Raw genomic sequence first — 14049 nt, 5'->3', positions numbered from 1 at the left:
TTGGATTCTTACCAATGAAGAAGTCCCTTTCAAAATTTCCTCCCTCCTTGTCGTCACATTCCGCGAGGAAAAGAGAGCCACACTCTGTGCGAGACAGTATAGAAATAACCCAAGACTTCTCCCTCTGAGTATTGCCGCTACGTTCCCAGGTGTTCTGCTCGCGGGAAACGGCCAAAATTCACCGGGCCACTCGAGATTCTTGGACACTAAAGTCGTGTTGTTGCTATTCAACTCGCCGCTCTCTCCGCGTTACCTAGAATCGTGACAAAACTGTTTTTCGCTCTAAGTTTGTCATTTCCGCTGCCTCGGGCACGCGTGCGAATGTCCACGGCTTCCGTCTGCAGCGTGTTGGTGTCTGCAGCGTGTTGGTGTCTGCAGCGTGTTGGTGTCTGCAGCGTGTTGGTGTCTGCAGCGTGTTGGTGTCTGCAGCGTGTTGGTGTCTGCGGCGTGTTGGTGGTGTCTGCGGCGTGTTGGTGGTGTCTGCGGCGTGTTGGTGGTGTCTGCGGCGTGTTGGTGGTGTCTGCGGCGTGTTGGTGGTGTCTGCGGCGTGTTGGTGGTGTCTGCGGCGTGTTGGTGGTGTCTGCGGCGTGTTGGTGGTGTCTGCGGCGTGTTGGTGGTGTCTGCGGCGTGTTGGTGGTGTCTGCGGCGTGTTGGTGGTGTCTGCGGCGTGTTGGTGGTGTCTGCGGCGTGTTGGTGGTGTCTGCGGCGTGTTGGTGGTGTCTGCGGCGTGTTGGTGGTGTCTGCGGCGTGTTGGTGGTGTCTGCGGCGTGTTGGTGGTGTCTGCGGCGTGTTGGTGGTGTCTGCGGCGTGTTGGTGGTGTCTGCGGCGTGTTGGTGGTGTCTGCGGCGTGTTGGTGGTGTCTGCGGCGTGTTGGTGGTGTCTGCGGCGTGTTGGTGGTGTCTGCGGCGTGTTGGTGGTGTCTGCGGCGTGTTGGTGGTGTCTGCGGCGTGTTGGTGGTGTCTGCGGCGTGTTGGTGGTGTCTGCGGCGTGTTGGTGGTGTCTGCGGCGTGTTGGTGGTGTCTGCGGCGTGTTGGTGGTGTCTGCGGCGTGTTGGTGGTGTCTGCGGCGTGTTGGTGGTGTCTGCGGCGTGTTGGTGGTGTCTGCGGCGTGTTGGTGGTGTCTGCGGCGTGTTGGTGGTGTCTGCGGCGTGTTGGTGGTGTCTGCGGCGTGTTGGTGGTGTCTGCGGCGTGTTGGTGGTGTCTGCGGCGTGTTGGTGGTGTCTGCGGCGTGTTGGTGGTGTCTGCGGCGTGTTGGTGGTGTCTGCGGCGTGTTGGTGGTGTCTGCGGCGTGTTGGTGGTGTCTGCGGCGTGTTGGTGGTGTCTGCGGCGTGTTGGTGGTGTCTGCGGCGTGTTGGTGGTGTCTGCGGCGTGTTGGTGGTGTCTGCGGCGTGTTGGTGGTGTCTGCGGCGTGTTGGTGGTGTCTGCGGCGTGTTGGTGGTGTCTGCGGCGTGTTGGTGGTGTCTGCGGCGTGTTGGTGGTGTCTGCGGCGTGTTGGTGGTGTCTGCGGCGTGTTGGTGGTGTCTGCGGCGTGTTGGTGGTGTCTGCGGCGTGTTGGTGGTGTCTGCGGCGTGTTGGTGGTGTCTGCGGCGTGTTGGTGGTGTCTGCGGCGTGTTGGTGGTGTCTGCGGCGTGTTGGTGGTGTCTGCGGCGTGTTGGTGGTGTCTGCGGCGTGTTGGTGGTGTCTGCGGCGTGTTGGTGGTGTCTGCGGCGTGTTGGTGGTGTCTGCGGCGTGTTGGTGGTGTCTGCGGCGTGTTGGTGGTGTCTGCGGCGTGTTGGTGGTGTCTGCGGCGTGTTGGTGGTGTCTGCGGCGTGTTGGTGGTGTCTGCGGCGTGTTGGTGGTGTCTGCGGCGTGTTGGTGGTGTCTGCGGCGTGTTGGTGGTGTCTGCGGCGTGTTGGTGGTGTCTGCGGCGTGTTGGTGGTGTCTGCGGCGTGTTGGTGGTGTCTGCGGCGTGTTGGTGGTGTCTGCGGCGTGTTGGTGGTGTCTGCGGCGTGTTGGTGGTGTCTGCGGCGTGTTGGTGGTGTCTGCGGCGTGTTGGTGGTGTCTGCGGCGTGTTGGTGGTGTCTGCGGCGTGTTGGTGGTGTCTGCGGCGTGTTGGTGGTGTCTGCGGCGTGTTGGTGGTGTCTGCGGCGTGTTGGTGGTGTCTGCGGCGTGTTGGTGGTGTCTGCGGCGTGTTGGTGGTGTCTGCGGCGTGTTGGTGGTGTCTGCGGCGTGTTGGTGGTGTCTGCGGCGTGTTGGTGGTGTCTGCGGCGTGTTGGTGGTGTCTGCGGCGTGTTGGTGGTGTCTGCGGCGTGTTGGTGGTGTCTGCGGCGTGTTGGTGGTGTCTGCGGCGTGTTGGTGGTGTCTGCGGCGTGTTGGTGGTGTCTGCGGCGTGTTGGTGGTGTCTGCGGCGTGTTGGTGGTGTCTGCGGCGTGTTGGTGGTGTCTGCGGCGTGTTGGTGGTGTCTGCGGCGTGTTGGTGGTGTCTGCGGCGTGTTGGTGGTGTCTGCGGCGTGTTGGTGGTGTCTGCGGCGTGTTGGTGGTGTCTGCGGCGTGTTGGTGGTGTCTGCGGCGTGTTGGTGGTGTCTGCGGCGTGTTGGTGGTGTCTGCGGCGTGTTGGTGGTGTCTGCGGCGTGTTGGTGGTGTCTGCGGCGTGTTGGTGGTGTCTGCGGCGTGTTGGTGGTGTCTGCGGCGTGTTGGTGGTGTCTGCGGCGTGTTGGTGGTGTCTGCGGCGTGTTGGTGGTGTCTGCGGCGTGTTGGTGGTGTCTGCGGCGTGTTGGTGGTGTCTGCGGCGTGTTGGTGGTGTCTGCGGCGTGTTGGTGGTGTCTGCGGCGTGTTGGTGGTGTCTGCGGCGTGTTGGTGGTGTCTGCGGCGTGTTGGTGGTGTCTGCGGCGTGTTGGTGGTGTCTGCGGCGTGTTGGTGGTGTCTGCGGCGTGTTGGTGGTGTCTGCGGCGTGTTGGTGGTGTCTGCGGCGTGTTGGTGGTGTCTGCGGCGTGTTGGTGGTGTCTGCGGCGTGTTGGTGGTGTCTGCGGCGTGTTGGTGGTGTCTGCGGCGTGTTGGTGGTGTCTGCGGCGTGTTGGTGGTGTCTGCGGCGTGTTGGTGGTGTCTGCGGCGTGTTGGTGGTGTCTGCGGCGTGTTGGTGGTGTCTGCGGCGTGTTGGTGGTGTCTGCGGCGTGTTGGTGGTGTCTGCGGCGTGTTGGTGGTGTCTGCGGCGTGTTGGTGGTGTCTGCGGCGTGTTGGTGGTGTCTGCGGCGTGTTGGTGGTGTCTGCGGCGTGTTGGTGGTGTCTGCGGCGTGTTGGTGGTGTCTGCGGCGTGTTGGTGGTGTCTGCGGCGTGTTGGTGGTGTCTGCGGCGTGTTGGTGGTGTCTGCGGCGTGTTGGTGGTGTCTGCGGCGTGTTGGTGGTGTCTGCGGCGTGTTGGTGGTGTCTGCGGCGTGTTGGTGGTGTCTGCGGCGTGTTGGTGGTGTCTGCGGCGTGTTGGTGGTGTCTGCGGCGTGTTGGTGGTGTCTGCGGCGTGTTGGTGGTGTCTGCGGCGTGTTGGTGGTGTCTGCGGCGTGTTGGTGGTGTCTGCGGCGTGTTGGTGGTGTCTGCGGCGTGTTGGTGGTGTCTGCGGCGTGTTGGTGGTGTCTGCGGCGTGTTGGTGGTGTCTGCGGCGTGTTGGTGGTGTCTGCGGCGTGTTGGTGGTGTCTGCGGCGTGTTGGTGGTGTCTGCGGCGTGTTGGTGGTGTCTGCGGCGTGTTGGTGGTGTCTGCGGCGTGTTGGTGGTGTCTGCGGCGTGTTGGTGGTGTCTGCGGCGTGTTGGTGGTGTCTGCGGCGTGTTGGTGGTGTCTGCGGCGTGTTGGTGGTGTCTGCGGCGTGTTGGTGGTGTCTGCGGCGTGTTGGTGGTGTCTGCGGCGTGTTGGTGGTGTCTGCGGCGTGTTGGTGGTGTCTGCGGCGTGTTGGTGGTGTCTGCGGCGTGTTGGTGGTGTCTGCGGCGTGTTGGTGGTGTCTGCGGCGTGTTGGTGGTGTCTGCGGCGTGTTGGTGGTGTCTGCGGCGTGTTGGTGGTGTCTGCGGCGTGTTGGTGGTGTCTGCGGCGTGTTGGTGGTGTCTGCGGCGTGTTGGTGGTGTCTGCGGCGTGTTGGTGGTGTCTGCGGCGTGTTGGTGGTGTCTGCGGCGTGTTGGTGGTGTCTGCGGCGTGTTGGTGGTGTCTGCGGCGTGTTGGTGGTGTCTGCGGCGTGTTGGTGGTGTCTGCGGCGTGTTGGTGGTGTCTGCGGCGTGTTGGTGGTGTCTGCGGCGTGTTGGTGGTGTCTGCGGCGTGTTGGTGGTGTCTGCGGCGTGTTGGTGGTGTCTGCGGCGTGTTGGTGGTGTCTGCGGCGTGTTGGTGGTGTCTGCGGCGTGTTGGTGGTGTCTGCGGCGTGTTGGTGGTGTCTGCGGCGTGTTGGTGGTGTCTGCGGCGTGTTGGTGGTGTCTGCGGCGTGTTGGTGGTGTCTGCGGCGTGTTGGTGGTGTCTGCGGCGTGTTGGTGGTGTCTGCGGCGTGTTGGTGGTGTCTGCGGCGTGTTGGTGGTGTCTGCGGCGTGTTGGTGGTGTCTGCGGCGTGTTGGTGGTGTCTGCGGCGTGTTGGTGGTGTCTGCGGCGTGTTGGTGGTGTCTGCGGCGTGTTGGTGGTGTCTGCGGCGTGTTGGTGGTGTCTGCGGCGTGTTGGTGGTGTCTGCGGCGTGTTGGTGGTGTCTGCGGCGTGTTGGTGGTGTCTGCGGCGTGTTGGTGGTGTCTGCGGCGTGTTGGTGGTGTCTGCGGCGTGTTGGTGGTGTCTGCGGCGTGTTGGTGGTGTCTGCGGCGTGTTGGTGGTGTCTGCGGCGTGTTGGTGGTGTCTGCGGCGTGTTGGTGGTGTCTGCGGCGTGTTGGTGGTGTCTGCGGCGTGTTGGTGGTGTCTGCGGCGTGTTGGTGGTGTCTGCGGCGTGTTGGTGGTGTCTGCGGCGTGTTGGTGGTGTCTGCGGCGTGTTGGTGGTGTCTGCGGCGTGTTGGTGGTGTCTGCGGCGTGTTGGTGGTGTCTGCGGCGTGTTGGTGGTGTCTGCGGCGTGTTGGTGGTGTCTGCGGCGTGTTGGTGGTGTCTGCGGCGTGTTGGTGGTGTCTGCGGCGTGTTGGTGGTGTCTGCGGCGTGTTGGTGGTGTCTGCGGCGTGTTGGTGGTGTCTGCGGCGTGTTGGTGGTGTCTGCGGCGTGTTGGTGGTGTCTGCGGCGTGTTGGTGGTGTCTGCGGCGTGTTGGTGGTGTCTGCGGCGTGTTGGTGGTGTCTGCGGCGTGTTGGTGGTGTCTGCGGCGTGTTGGTGGTGTCTGCGGCGTGTTGGTGGTGTCTGCGGCGTGTTGGTGGTGTCTGCGGCGTGTTGGTGGTGTCTGCGGCGTGTTGGTGGTGTCTGCGGCGTGTTGGTGGTGTCTGCGGCGTGTTGGTGGTGTCTGCGGCGTGTTGGTGGTGTCTGCGGCGTGTTGGTGGTGTCTGCGGCGTGTTGGTGGTGTCTGCGGCGTGTTGGTGGTGTCTGCGGCGTGTTGGTGGTGTCTGCGGCGTGTTGGTGGTGTCTGCGGCGTGTTGGTGGTGTCTGCGGCGTGTTGGTGGTGTCTGCGGCGTGTTGGTGGTGTCTGCGGCGTGTTGGTGGTGTCTGCGGCGTGTTGGTGGTGTCTGCGGCGTGTTGGTGGTGTCTGCGGCGTGTTGGTGGTGTCTGCGGCGTGTTGGTGGTGTCTGCGGCGTGTTGGTGGTGTCTGCGGCGTGTTGGTGGTGTCTGCGGCGTGTTGGTGGTGTCTGCGGCGTGTTGGTGGTGTCTGCGGCGTGTTGGTGGTGTCTGCGGCGTGTTGGTGGTGTCTGCGGCGTGTTGGTGGTGTCTGCGGCGTGTTGGTGGTGTCTGCGGCGTGTTGGTGGTGTCTGCGGCGTGTTGGTGGTGTCTGCGGCGTGTTGGTGGTGTCTGCGGCGTGTTGGTGGTGTCTGCGGCGTGTTGGTGGTGTCTGCGGCGTGTTGGTGGTGTCTGCGGCGTGTTGGTGGTGTCTGCGGCGTGTTGGTGGTGTCTGCGGCGTGTTGGTGGTGTCTGCGGCGTGTTGGTGGTGTCTGCGGCGTGTTGGTGGTGTCTGCGGCGTGTTGGTGGTGTCTGCGGCGTGTTGGTGGTGTCTGCGGCGTGTTGGTGGTGTCTGCGGCGTGTTGGTGGTGTCTGCGGCGTGTTGGTGGTGTCTGCGGCGTGTTGGTGGTGTCTGCGGCGTGTTGGTGGTGTCTGCGGCGTGTTGGTGGTGTCTGCGGCGTGTTGGTGGTGTCTGCGGCGTGTTGGTGGTGTCTGCGGCGTGTTGGTGGTGTCTGCGGCGTGTTGGTGGTGTCTGCGGCGTGTTGGTGGTGTCTGCGGCGTGTTGGTGGTGTCTGCGGCGTGTTGGTGGTGTCTGCGGCGTGTTGGTGGTGTCTGCGGCGTGTTGGTGGTGTCTGCGGCGTGTTGGTGGTGTCTGCGGCGTGTTGGTGGTGTCTGCGGCGTGTTGGTGGTGTCTGCGGCGTGTTGGTGGTGTCTGCGGCGTGTTGGTGGTGTCTGCGGCGTGTTGGTGGTGTCTGCGGCGTGTTGGTGGTGTCTGCGGCGTGTTGGTGGTGTCTGCGGCGTGTTGGTGGTGTCTGCGGCGTGTTGGTGGTGTCTGCGGCGTGTTGGTGGTGTCTGCGGCGTGTTGGTGGTGTCTGCGGCGTGTTGGTGGTGTCTGCGGCGTGTTGGTGGTGTCTGCGGCGTGTTGGTGGTGTCTGCGGCGTGTTGGTGGTGTCTGCGGCGTGTTGGTGGTGTCTGCGGCGTGTTGGTGGTGTCTGCGGCGTGTTGGTGGTGTCTGCGGCGTGTTGGTGGTGTCTGCGGCGTGTTGGTGGTGTCTGCGGCGTGTTGGTGGTGTCTGCGGCGTGTTGGTGGTGTCTGCGGCGTGTTGGTGGTGTCTGCGGCGTGTTGGTGGTGTCTGCGGCGTGTTGGTGGTGTCTGCGGCGTGTTGGTGGTGTCTGCGGCGTGTTGGTGGTGTCTGCGGCGTGTTGGTGGTGTCTGCGGCGTGTTGGTGGTGTCTGCGGCGTGTTGGTGGTGTCTGCGGCGTGTTGGTGGTGTCTGCGGCGTGTTGGTGGTGTCTGCGGCGTGTTGGTGGTGTCTGCGGCGTGTTGGTGGTGTCTGCGGCGTGTTGGTGGTGTCTGCGGCGTGTTGGTGGTGTCTGCGGCGTGTTGGTGGTGTCTGCGGCGTGTTGGTGGTGTCTGCGGCGTGTTGGTGGTGTCTGCGGCGTGTTGGTGGTGTCTGCGGCGTGTTGGTGGTGTCTGCGGCGTGTTGGTGGTGTCTGCGGCGTGTTGGTGGTGTCTGCGGCGTGTTGGTGGTGTCTGCGGCGTGTTGGTGGTGTCTGCGGCGTGTTGGTGGTGTCTGCGGCGTGTTGGTGGTGTCTGCGGCGTGTTGGTGGTGTCTGCGGCGTGTTGGTGGTGTCTGCGGCGTGTTGGTGGTGTCTGCGGCGTGTTGGTGGTGTCTGCGGCGTGTTGGTGGTGTCTGCGGCGTGTTGGTGGTGTCTGCGGCGTGTTGGTGGTGTCTGCGGCGTGTTGGTGGTGTCTGCGGCGTGTTGGTGGTGTCTGCGGCGTGTTGGTGGTGTCTGCGGCGTGTTGGTGGTGTCTGCGGCGTGTTGGTGGTGTCTGCGGCGTGTTGGTGGTGTCTGCGGCGTGTTGGTGGTGTCTGCGGCGTGTTGGTGGTGTCTGCGGCGTGTTGGTGGTGTCTGCGGCGTGTTGGTGGTGTCTGCGGCGTGTTGGTGGTGTCTGCGGCGTGTTGGTGGTGTCTGCGGCGTGTTGGTGGTGTCTGCGGCGTGTTGGTGGTGTCTGCGGCGTGTTGGTGGTGTCTGCGGCGTGTTGGTGGTGTCTGCGGCGTGTTGGTGGTGTCTGCGGCGTGTTGGTGGTGTCTGCGGCGTGTTGGTGGTGTCTGCGGCGTGTTGGTGGTGTCTGCGGCGTGTTGGTGGTGTCTGCGGCGTGTTGGTGGTGTCTGCGGCGTGTTGGTGGTGTCTGCGGCGTGTTGGTGGTGTCTGCGGCGTGTTGGTGGTGTCTGCGGCGTGTTGGTGGTGTCTGCGGCGTGTTGGTGGTGTCTGCGGCGTGTTGGTGGTGTCTGCGGCGTGTTGGTGGTGTCTGCGGCGTGTTGGTGGTGTCTGCGGCGTGTTGGTGGTGTCTGCGGCGTGTTGGTGGTGTCTGCGGCGTGTTGGTGGTGTCTGCGGCGTGTTGGTGGTGTCTGCGGCGTGTTGGTGGTGTCTGCGGCGTGTTGGTGGTGTCTGCGGCGTGTTGGTGGTGTCTGCGGCGTGTTGGTGGTGTCTGCGGCGTGTTGGTGGTGTCTGCGGCGTGTTGGTGGTGTCTGCGGCGTGTTGGTGGTGTCTGCGGCGTGTTGGTGGTGTCTGCGGCGTGTTGGTGGTGTCTGCGGCGTGTTGGTGGTGTCTGCGGCGTGTTGGTGGTGTCTGCGGCGTGTTGGTGGTGTCTGCGGCGTGTTGGTGGTGTCTGCGGCGTGTTGGTGGTGTCTGCGGCGTGTTGGTGGTGTCTGCGGCGTGTTGGTGGTGTCTGCGGCGTGTTGGTGGTGTCTGCGGCGTGTTGGTGGTGTCTGCGGCGTGTTGGTGGTGTCTGCGGCGTGTTGGTGGTGTCTGCGGCGTGTTGGTGGTGTCTGCGGCGTGTTGGTGGTGTCTGCGGCGTGTTGGTGGTGTCTGCGGCGTGTTGGTGGTGTCTGCGGCGTGTTGGTGGTGTCTGCGGCGTGTTGGTGGTGTCTGCGGCGTGTTGGTGGTGTCTGCGGCGTGTTGGTGGTGTCTGCGGCGTGTTGGTGGTGTCTGCGGCGTGTTGGTGGTGTCTGCGGCGTGTTGGTGGTGTCTGCGGCGTGTTGGTGGTGTCTGCGGCGTGTTGGTGGTGTCTGCGGCGTGTTGGTGGTGTCTGCGGCGTGTTGGTGGTGTCTGCGGCGTGTTGGTGGTGTCTGCGGCGTGTTGGTGGTGTCTGCGGCGTGTTGGTGGTGTCTGCGGCGTGTTGGTGGTGTCTGCGGCGTGTTGGTGGTGTCTGCGGCGTGTTGGTGGTGTCTGCGGCGTGTTGGTGGTGTCTGCGGCGTGTTGGTGGTGTCTGCGGCGTGTTGGTGGTGTCTGCGGCGTGTTGGTGGTGTCTGCGGCGTGTTGGTGGTGTCTGCGGCGTGTTGGTGGTGTCTGCGGCGTGTTGGTGGTGTCTGCGGCGTGTTGGTGGTGTCTGCGGCGTGTTGGTGGTGTCTGCGGCGTGTTGGTGGTGTCTGCGGCGTGTTGGTGGTGTCTGCGGCGTGTTGGTGGTGTCTGCGGCGTGTTGGTGGTGTCTGCGGCGTGTTGGTGGTGTCTGCGGCGTGTTGGTGGTGTCTGCGGCGTGTTGGTGGTGTCTGCGGCGTGTTGGTGGTGTCTGCGGCGTGTTGGTGGTGTCTGCGGCGTGTTGGTGGTGTCTGCGGCGTGTTGGTGGTGTCTGCGGCGTGTTGGTGGTGTCTGCGGCGTGTTGGTGGTGTCTGCGGCGTGTTGGTGGTGTCTGCGGCGTGTTGGTGGTGTCTGCGGCGTGTTGGTGGTGTCTGCGGCGTGTTGGTGGTGTCTGCGGCGTGTTGGTGGTGTCTGCGGCGTGTTGGTGGTGTCTGCGGCGTGTTGGTGGTGTCTGCGGCGTGTTGGTGGTGTCTGCGGCGTGTTGGTGGTGTCTGCGGCGTGTTGGTGGTGTCTGCGGCGTGTTGGTGGTGTCTGCGGCGTGTTGGTGGTGTCTGCGGCGTGTTGGTGGTGTCTGCGGCGTGTTGGTGGTGTCTGCGGCGTGTTGGTGGTGTCTGCGGCGTGTTGGTGGTGTCTGCGGCGTGTTGGTGGTGTCTGCGGCGTGTTGGTGGTGTCTGCGGCGTGTTGGTGGTGTCTGCGGCGTGTTGGTGGTGTCTGCGGCGTGTTGGTGGTGTCTGCGGCGTGTTGGTGGTGTCTGCGGCGTGTTGGTGGTGTCTGCGGCGTGTTGGTGGTGTCTGCGGCGTGTTGGTGGTGTCTGCGGCGTGTTGGTGGTGTCTGCGGCGTGTTGGTGGTGTCTGCGGCGTGTTGGTGGTGTCTGCGGCGTGTTGGTGGTGTCTGCGGCGTGTTGGTGGTGTCTGCGGCGTGTTGGTGGTGTCTGCGGCGTGTTGGTGGTGTCTGCGGCGTGTTGGTGGTGTCTGCGGCGTGTTGGTGGTGTCTGCGGCGTGTTGGTGGTGTCTGCGGCGTGTTGGTGGTGTCTGCGGCGTGTTGGTGGTGTCTGCGGCGTGTTGGTGGTGTCTGCGGCGTGTTGGTGGTGTCTGCGGCGTGTTGGTGGTGTCTGCGGCGTGTTGGTGGTGTCTGCGGCGTGTTGGTGGTGTCTGCGGCGTGTTGGTGGTGTCTGCGGCGTGTTGGTGGTGTCTGCGGCGTGTTGGTGGTGTCTGCGGCGTGTTGGTGGTGTCTGCGGCGTGTTGGTGGTGTCTGCGGCGTGTTGGTGGTGTCTGCGGCGTGTTGGTGGTGTCTGCGGCGTGTTGGTGGTGTCTGCGGCGTGTTGGTGGTGTCTGCGGCGTGTTGGTGGTGTCTGCGGCGTGTTGGTGGTGTCTGCGGCGTGTTGGTGGTGTCTGCGGCGTGTTGGTGGTGTCTGCGGCGTGTTGGTGGTGTCTGCGGCGTGTTGGTGGTGTCTGCGGCGTGTTGGTGGTGTCTGCGGCGTGTTGGTGGTGTCTGCGGCGTGTTGGTGGTGTCTGCGGCGTGTTGGTGGTGTCTGCGGCGTGTTGGTGGTGTCTGCGGCGTGTTGGTGGTGTCTGCGGCGTGTTGGTGGTGTCTGCGGCGTGTTGGTGGTGTCTGCGGCGTGTTGGTGGTGTCTGCGGCGTGTTGGTGGTGTCTGCGGCGTGTTGGTGGTGTCTGCGGCGTGTTGGTGGTGTCTGCGGCGTGTTGGTGGTGTCTGCGGCGTGTTGGTGGTGTCTGCGGCGTGTTGGTGGTGTCTGCGGCGTGTTGGTGGTGTCTGCGGCGTGTTGGTGGTGTCTGCGGCGTGTTGGTGGTGTCTGCGGCGTGTTGGTGGTGTCTGCGGCGTGTTGGTGGTGTCTGCGGCGTGTTGGTGGTGTCTGCGGCGTGTTGGTGGTGTCTGCGGCGTGTTGGTGGTGTCTGCGGCGTGTTGGTGGTGTCTGCGGCGTGTTGGTGGTGTCTGCGGCGTGTTGGTGGTGTCTGCGGCGTGTTGGTGGTGTCTGCGGCGTGTTGGTGGTGTCTGCGGCGTGTTGGTGGTGTCTGCGGCGTGTTGGTGGTGTCTGCGGCGTGTTGGTGGTGTCTGCGGCGTGTTGGTGGTGTCTGCGGCGTGTTGGTGGTGTCTGCGGCGTGTTGGTGGTGTCTGCGGCGTGTTGGTGGTGTCTGCGGCGTGTTGGTGGTGTCTGCGGCGTGTTGGTGGTGTCTGCGGCGTGTTGGTGGTGTCTGCGGCGTGTTGGTGGTGTCTGCGGCGTGTTGGTGGTGTCTGCGGCGTGTTGGTGGTGTCTGCGGCGTGTTGGTGGTGTCTGCGGCGTGTTGGTGGTGTCTGCGGCGTGTTGGTGGTGTCTGCGGCGTGTTGGTGGTGTCTGCGGCGTGTTGGTGGTGTCTGCGGCGTGTTGGTGGTGTCTGCGGCGTGTTGGTGGTGTCTGCGGCGTGTTGGTGGTGTCTGCGGCGTGTTGGTGGTGTCTGCGGCGTGTTGGTGGTGTCTGCGGCGTGTTGGTGGTGTCTGCGGCGTGTTGGTGGTGTCTGCGGCGTGTTGGTGGTGTCTGCGGCGTGTTGGTGGTGTCTGCGGCGTGTTGGTGGTGTCTGCGGCGTGTTGGTGGTGTCTGCGGCGTGTTGGTGGTGTCTGCGGCGTGTTGGTGGTGTCTGCGGCGTGTTGGTGGTGTCTGCGGCGTGTTGGTGGTGTCTGCGGCGTGTTGGTGGTGTCTGCGGCGTGTTGGTGGTGTCTGCGGCGTGTTGGTGGTGTCTGCGGCGTGTTGGTGGTGTCTGCGGCGTGTTGGTGGTGTCTGCGGCGTGTTGGTGGTGTCTGCGGCGTGTTGGTGGTGTCTGCGGCGTGTTGGTGGTGTCTGCGGCGTGTTGGTGGTGTCTGCGGCGTGTTGGTGGTGTCTGCGGCGTGTTGGTGGTGTCTGCGGCGTGTTGGTGGTGTCTGCGGCGTGTTGGTGGTGTCTGCGGCGTGTTGGTGGTGTCTGCGGCGTGTTGGTGGTGTCTGCGGCGTGTTGGTGGTGTCTGCGGCGTGTTGGTGGTGTCTGCGGCGTGTTGGTGGTGTCTGCGGCGTGTTGGTGGTGTCTGCGGCGTGTTGGTGGTGTCTGCGGCGTGTTGGTGGTGTCTGCGGCGTGTTGGTGGTGTCTGCGGCGTGTTGGTGGTGTCTGCGGCGTGTTGGTGGTGTCTGCGGCGTGTTGGTGGTGTCTGCGGCGTGTTGGTGGTGTCTGCGGCGTGTTGGTGGTGTCTGCGGCGTGTTGGTGGTGTCTGCGGCGTGTTGGTGGTGTCTGCGGCGTGTTGGTGGTGTCTGCGGCGTGTTGGTGGTGTCTGCGGCGTGTTGGTGGTGTCTGCGGCGTGTTGGTGGTGTCTGCGGCGTGTTGGTGGTGTCTGCGGCGTGTTGGTGGTGTCTGCGGCGTGTTGGTGGTGTCTGCGGCGTGTTGGTGGTGTCTGCGGCGTGTTGGTGGTGTCTGCGGCGTGTTGGTGGTGTCTGCGGCGTGTTGGTGGTGTCTGCGGCGTGTTGGTGGTGTCTGCGGCGTGTTGGTGGTGTCTGCGGCGTGTTGGTGGTGTCTGCGGCGTGTTGGTGGTGTCTGCGGCGTGTTGGTGGTGTCTGCGGCGTGTTGGTGGTGTCTGCGGCGTGTTGGTGGTGTCTGCGGCGTGTTGGTGGTGTCTGCGGCGTGTTGGTGGTGTCTGCGGCGTGTTGGTGGTGTCTGCGGCGTGTTGGTGGTGTCTGCGGCGTGTTGGTGGTGTCTGCGGCGTGTTGGTGGTGTCTGCGGCGTGTTGGTGGTGTCTGCGGCGTGTTGGTGGTGTCTGCGGCGTGTTGGTGGTGTCTGCGGCGTGTTGGTGGTGTCTGCGGCGTGTTGGTGGTGTCTGCGGCGTGTTGGTGGTGTCTGCGGCGTGTTGGTGGTGTCTGCGGCGTGTTGGTGGTGTCTGCGGCGTGTTGGTGGTGTCTGCGGCGTGTTGGTGGTGTCTGCGGCGTGTTGGTGGTGTCTGCGGCGTGTTGGTGGTGTCTGCGGCGTGTTGGTGGTGTCTGCGGCGTGTTGGTGGTGTCTGCGGCGTGTTGGTGGTGTCTGCGGCGTGTTGGTGGTGTCTGCGGCGTGTTGGTGGTGTCTGCGGCGTGTTGGTGGTGTCTGCGGCGTGTTGGTGGTGTCTGCGGCGTGTTGGTGGTGTCTGCGGCGTGTTGGTGGTGTCTGCGGCGTGTTGGTGGTGTCTGCGGCGTGTTGGTGGTGTCTGCGGCGTGTTGGTGGTGTCTGCGGCGTGTTGGTGGTGTCTGCGGCGTGTTGGTGGTGTCTGCGGCGTGTTGGTGGTGTCTGCGGCGTGTTGGTGGTGTCTGCGGCGTGTTGGTGGTGTCTGCGGCGTGTTGGTGGTGTCTGCGGCGTGTTGGTGGTGTCTGCGGCGTGTTGGTGGTGTCTGCGGCGTGTTGGTGGTGTCTGCGGCGTGTTGGTGGTGTCTGCGGCGTGTTGGTGGTGTCTGCGGCGTGTTGGTGGTGTCTGCGGCGTGTTGGTGGTGTCTGCGGCGTGTTGGTGGTGTCTGCGGCGTGTTGGCATAGGCGCGCGACCGCCGCACTACCTGTGTCCACCTGGCCGCCGGGCTTCCCAGCTACGAACGCATAAGAATTTCTTTCACGCACGAAGAGTACCAAGTTTGCAAAGAGAAGAATCATAGCCCTTTACCGATGATTAATGACACAATAATTCACCTCCATCACACTTTATATATTGTTATAAACTGACTGATTTTAAAAGCAATTATCTCCTTTAATTACACTGCTGGCCACCGTAAATGCAACACCCTGAAGGAAGCATCCGAATCAAGTGAAATTTACACCATGGGTTTGCAGCGATGAGATATGCAACTGATTAGAATTTCAGCGCAGACGCACATCACGCGCGCCTGTTGCGCCACCTCATAGCGCCATTTAAGGCTTGGCGATTTCGACGAGTGTACGTTCGGCACGTG

General features: G+C 64.1%; 1 protein-coding gene across 1 annotated transcript; it reads right to left on the bottom strand.

Moving 5' to 3' along the window:
- Positions 1 to 253: 253 nt before the first annotated feature.
- On the bottom strand, positions 254 to 13753 carry LOC124722734 (mucin-17-like). Its single transcript, XM_047247874.1, has one exon. It carries the CDS (start codon positions 13751 to 13753, stop codon positions 254 to 256), a length of 13500 nt encoding a protein of 4499 aa, XP_047103830.1.
- Positions 13754 to 14049: the final 296 nt, after the last annotated feature.

Source organism: Schistocerca piceifrons, chromosome X (genome assembly GCF_021461385.2).
Source record: "Schistocerca piceifrons isolate TAMUIC-IGC-003096 chromosome X, iqSchPice1.1, whole genome shotgun sequence".
NCBI lineage: Eukaryota > Metazoa > Arthropoda > Insecta > Orthoptera > Acrididae > Schistocerca > Schistocerca piceifrons.
Note: the sequence above shows the minus strand (reverse complement) of the source record. Positions and strands in the feature narration are given on the sequence as shown.

What these genes read in the sequence shown, in the direction of transcription:
- LOC124722734 (XM_047247874.1), bottom strand. Translation starts at nt 13,753, where the DNA reads ATGATTCTTCTCTTTGCAAACTTGGTACTCTTCGTGCGTGAAAGAAAT.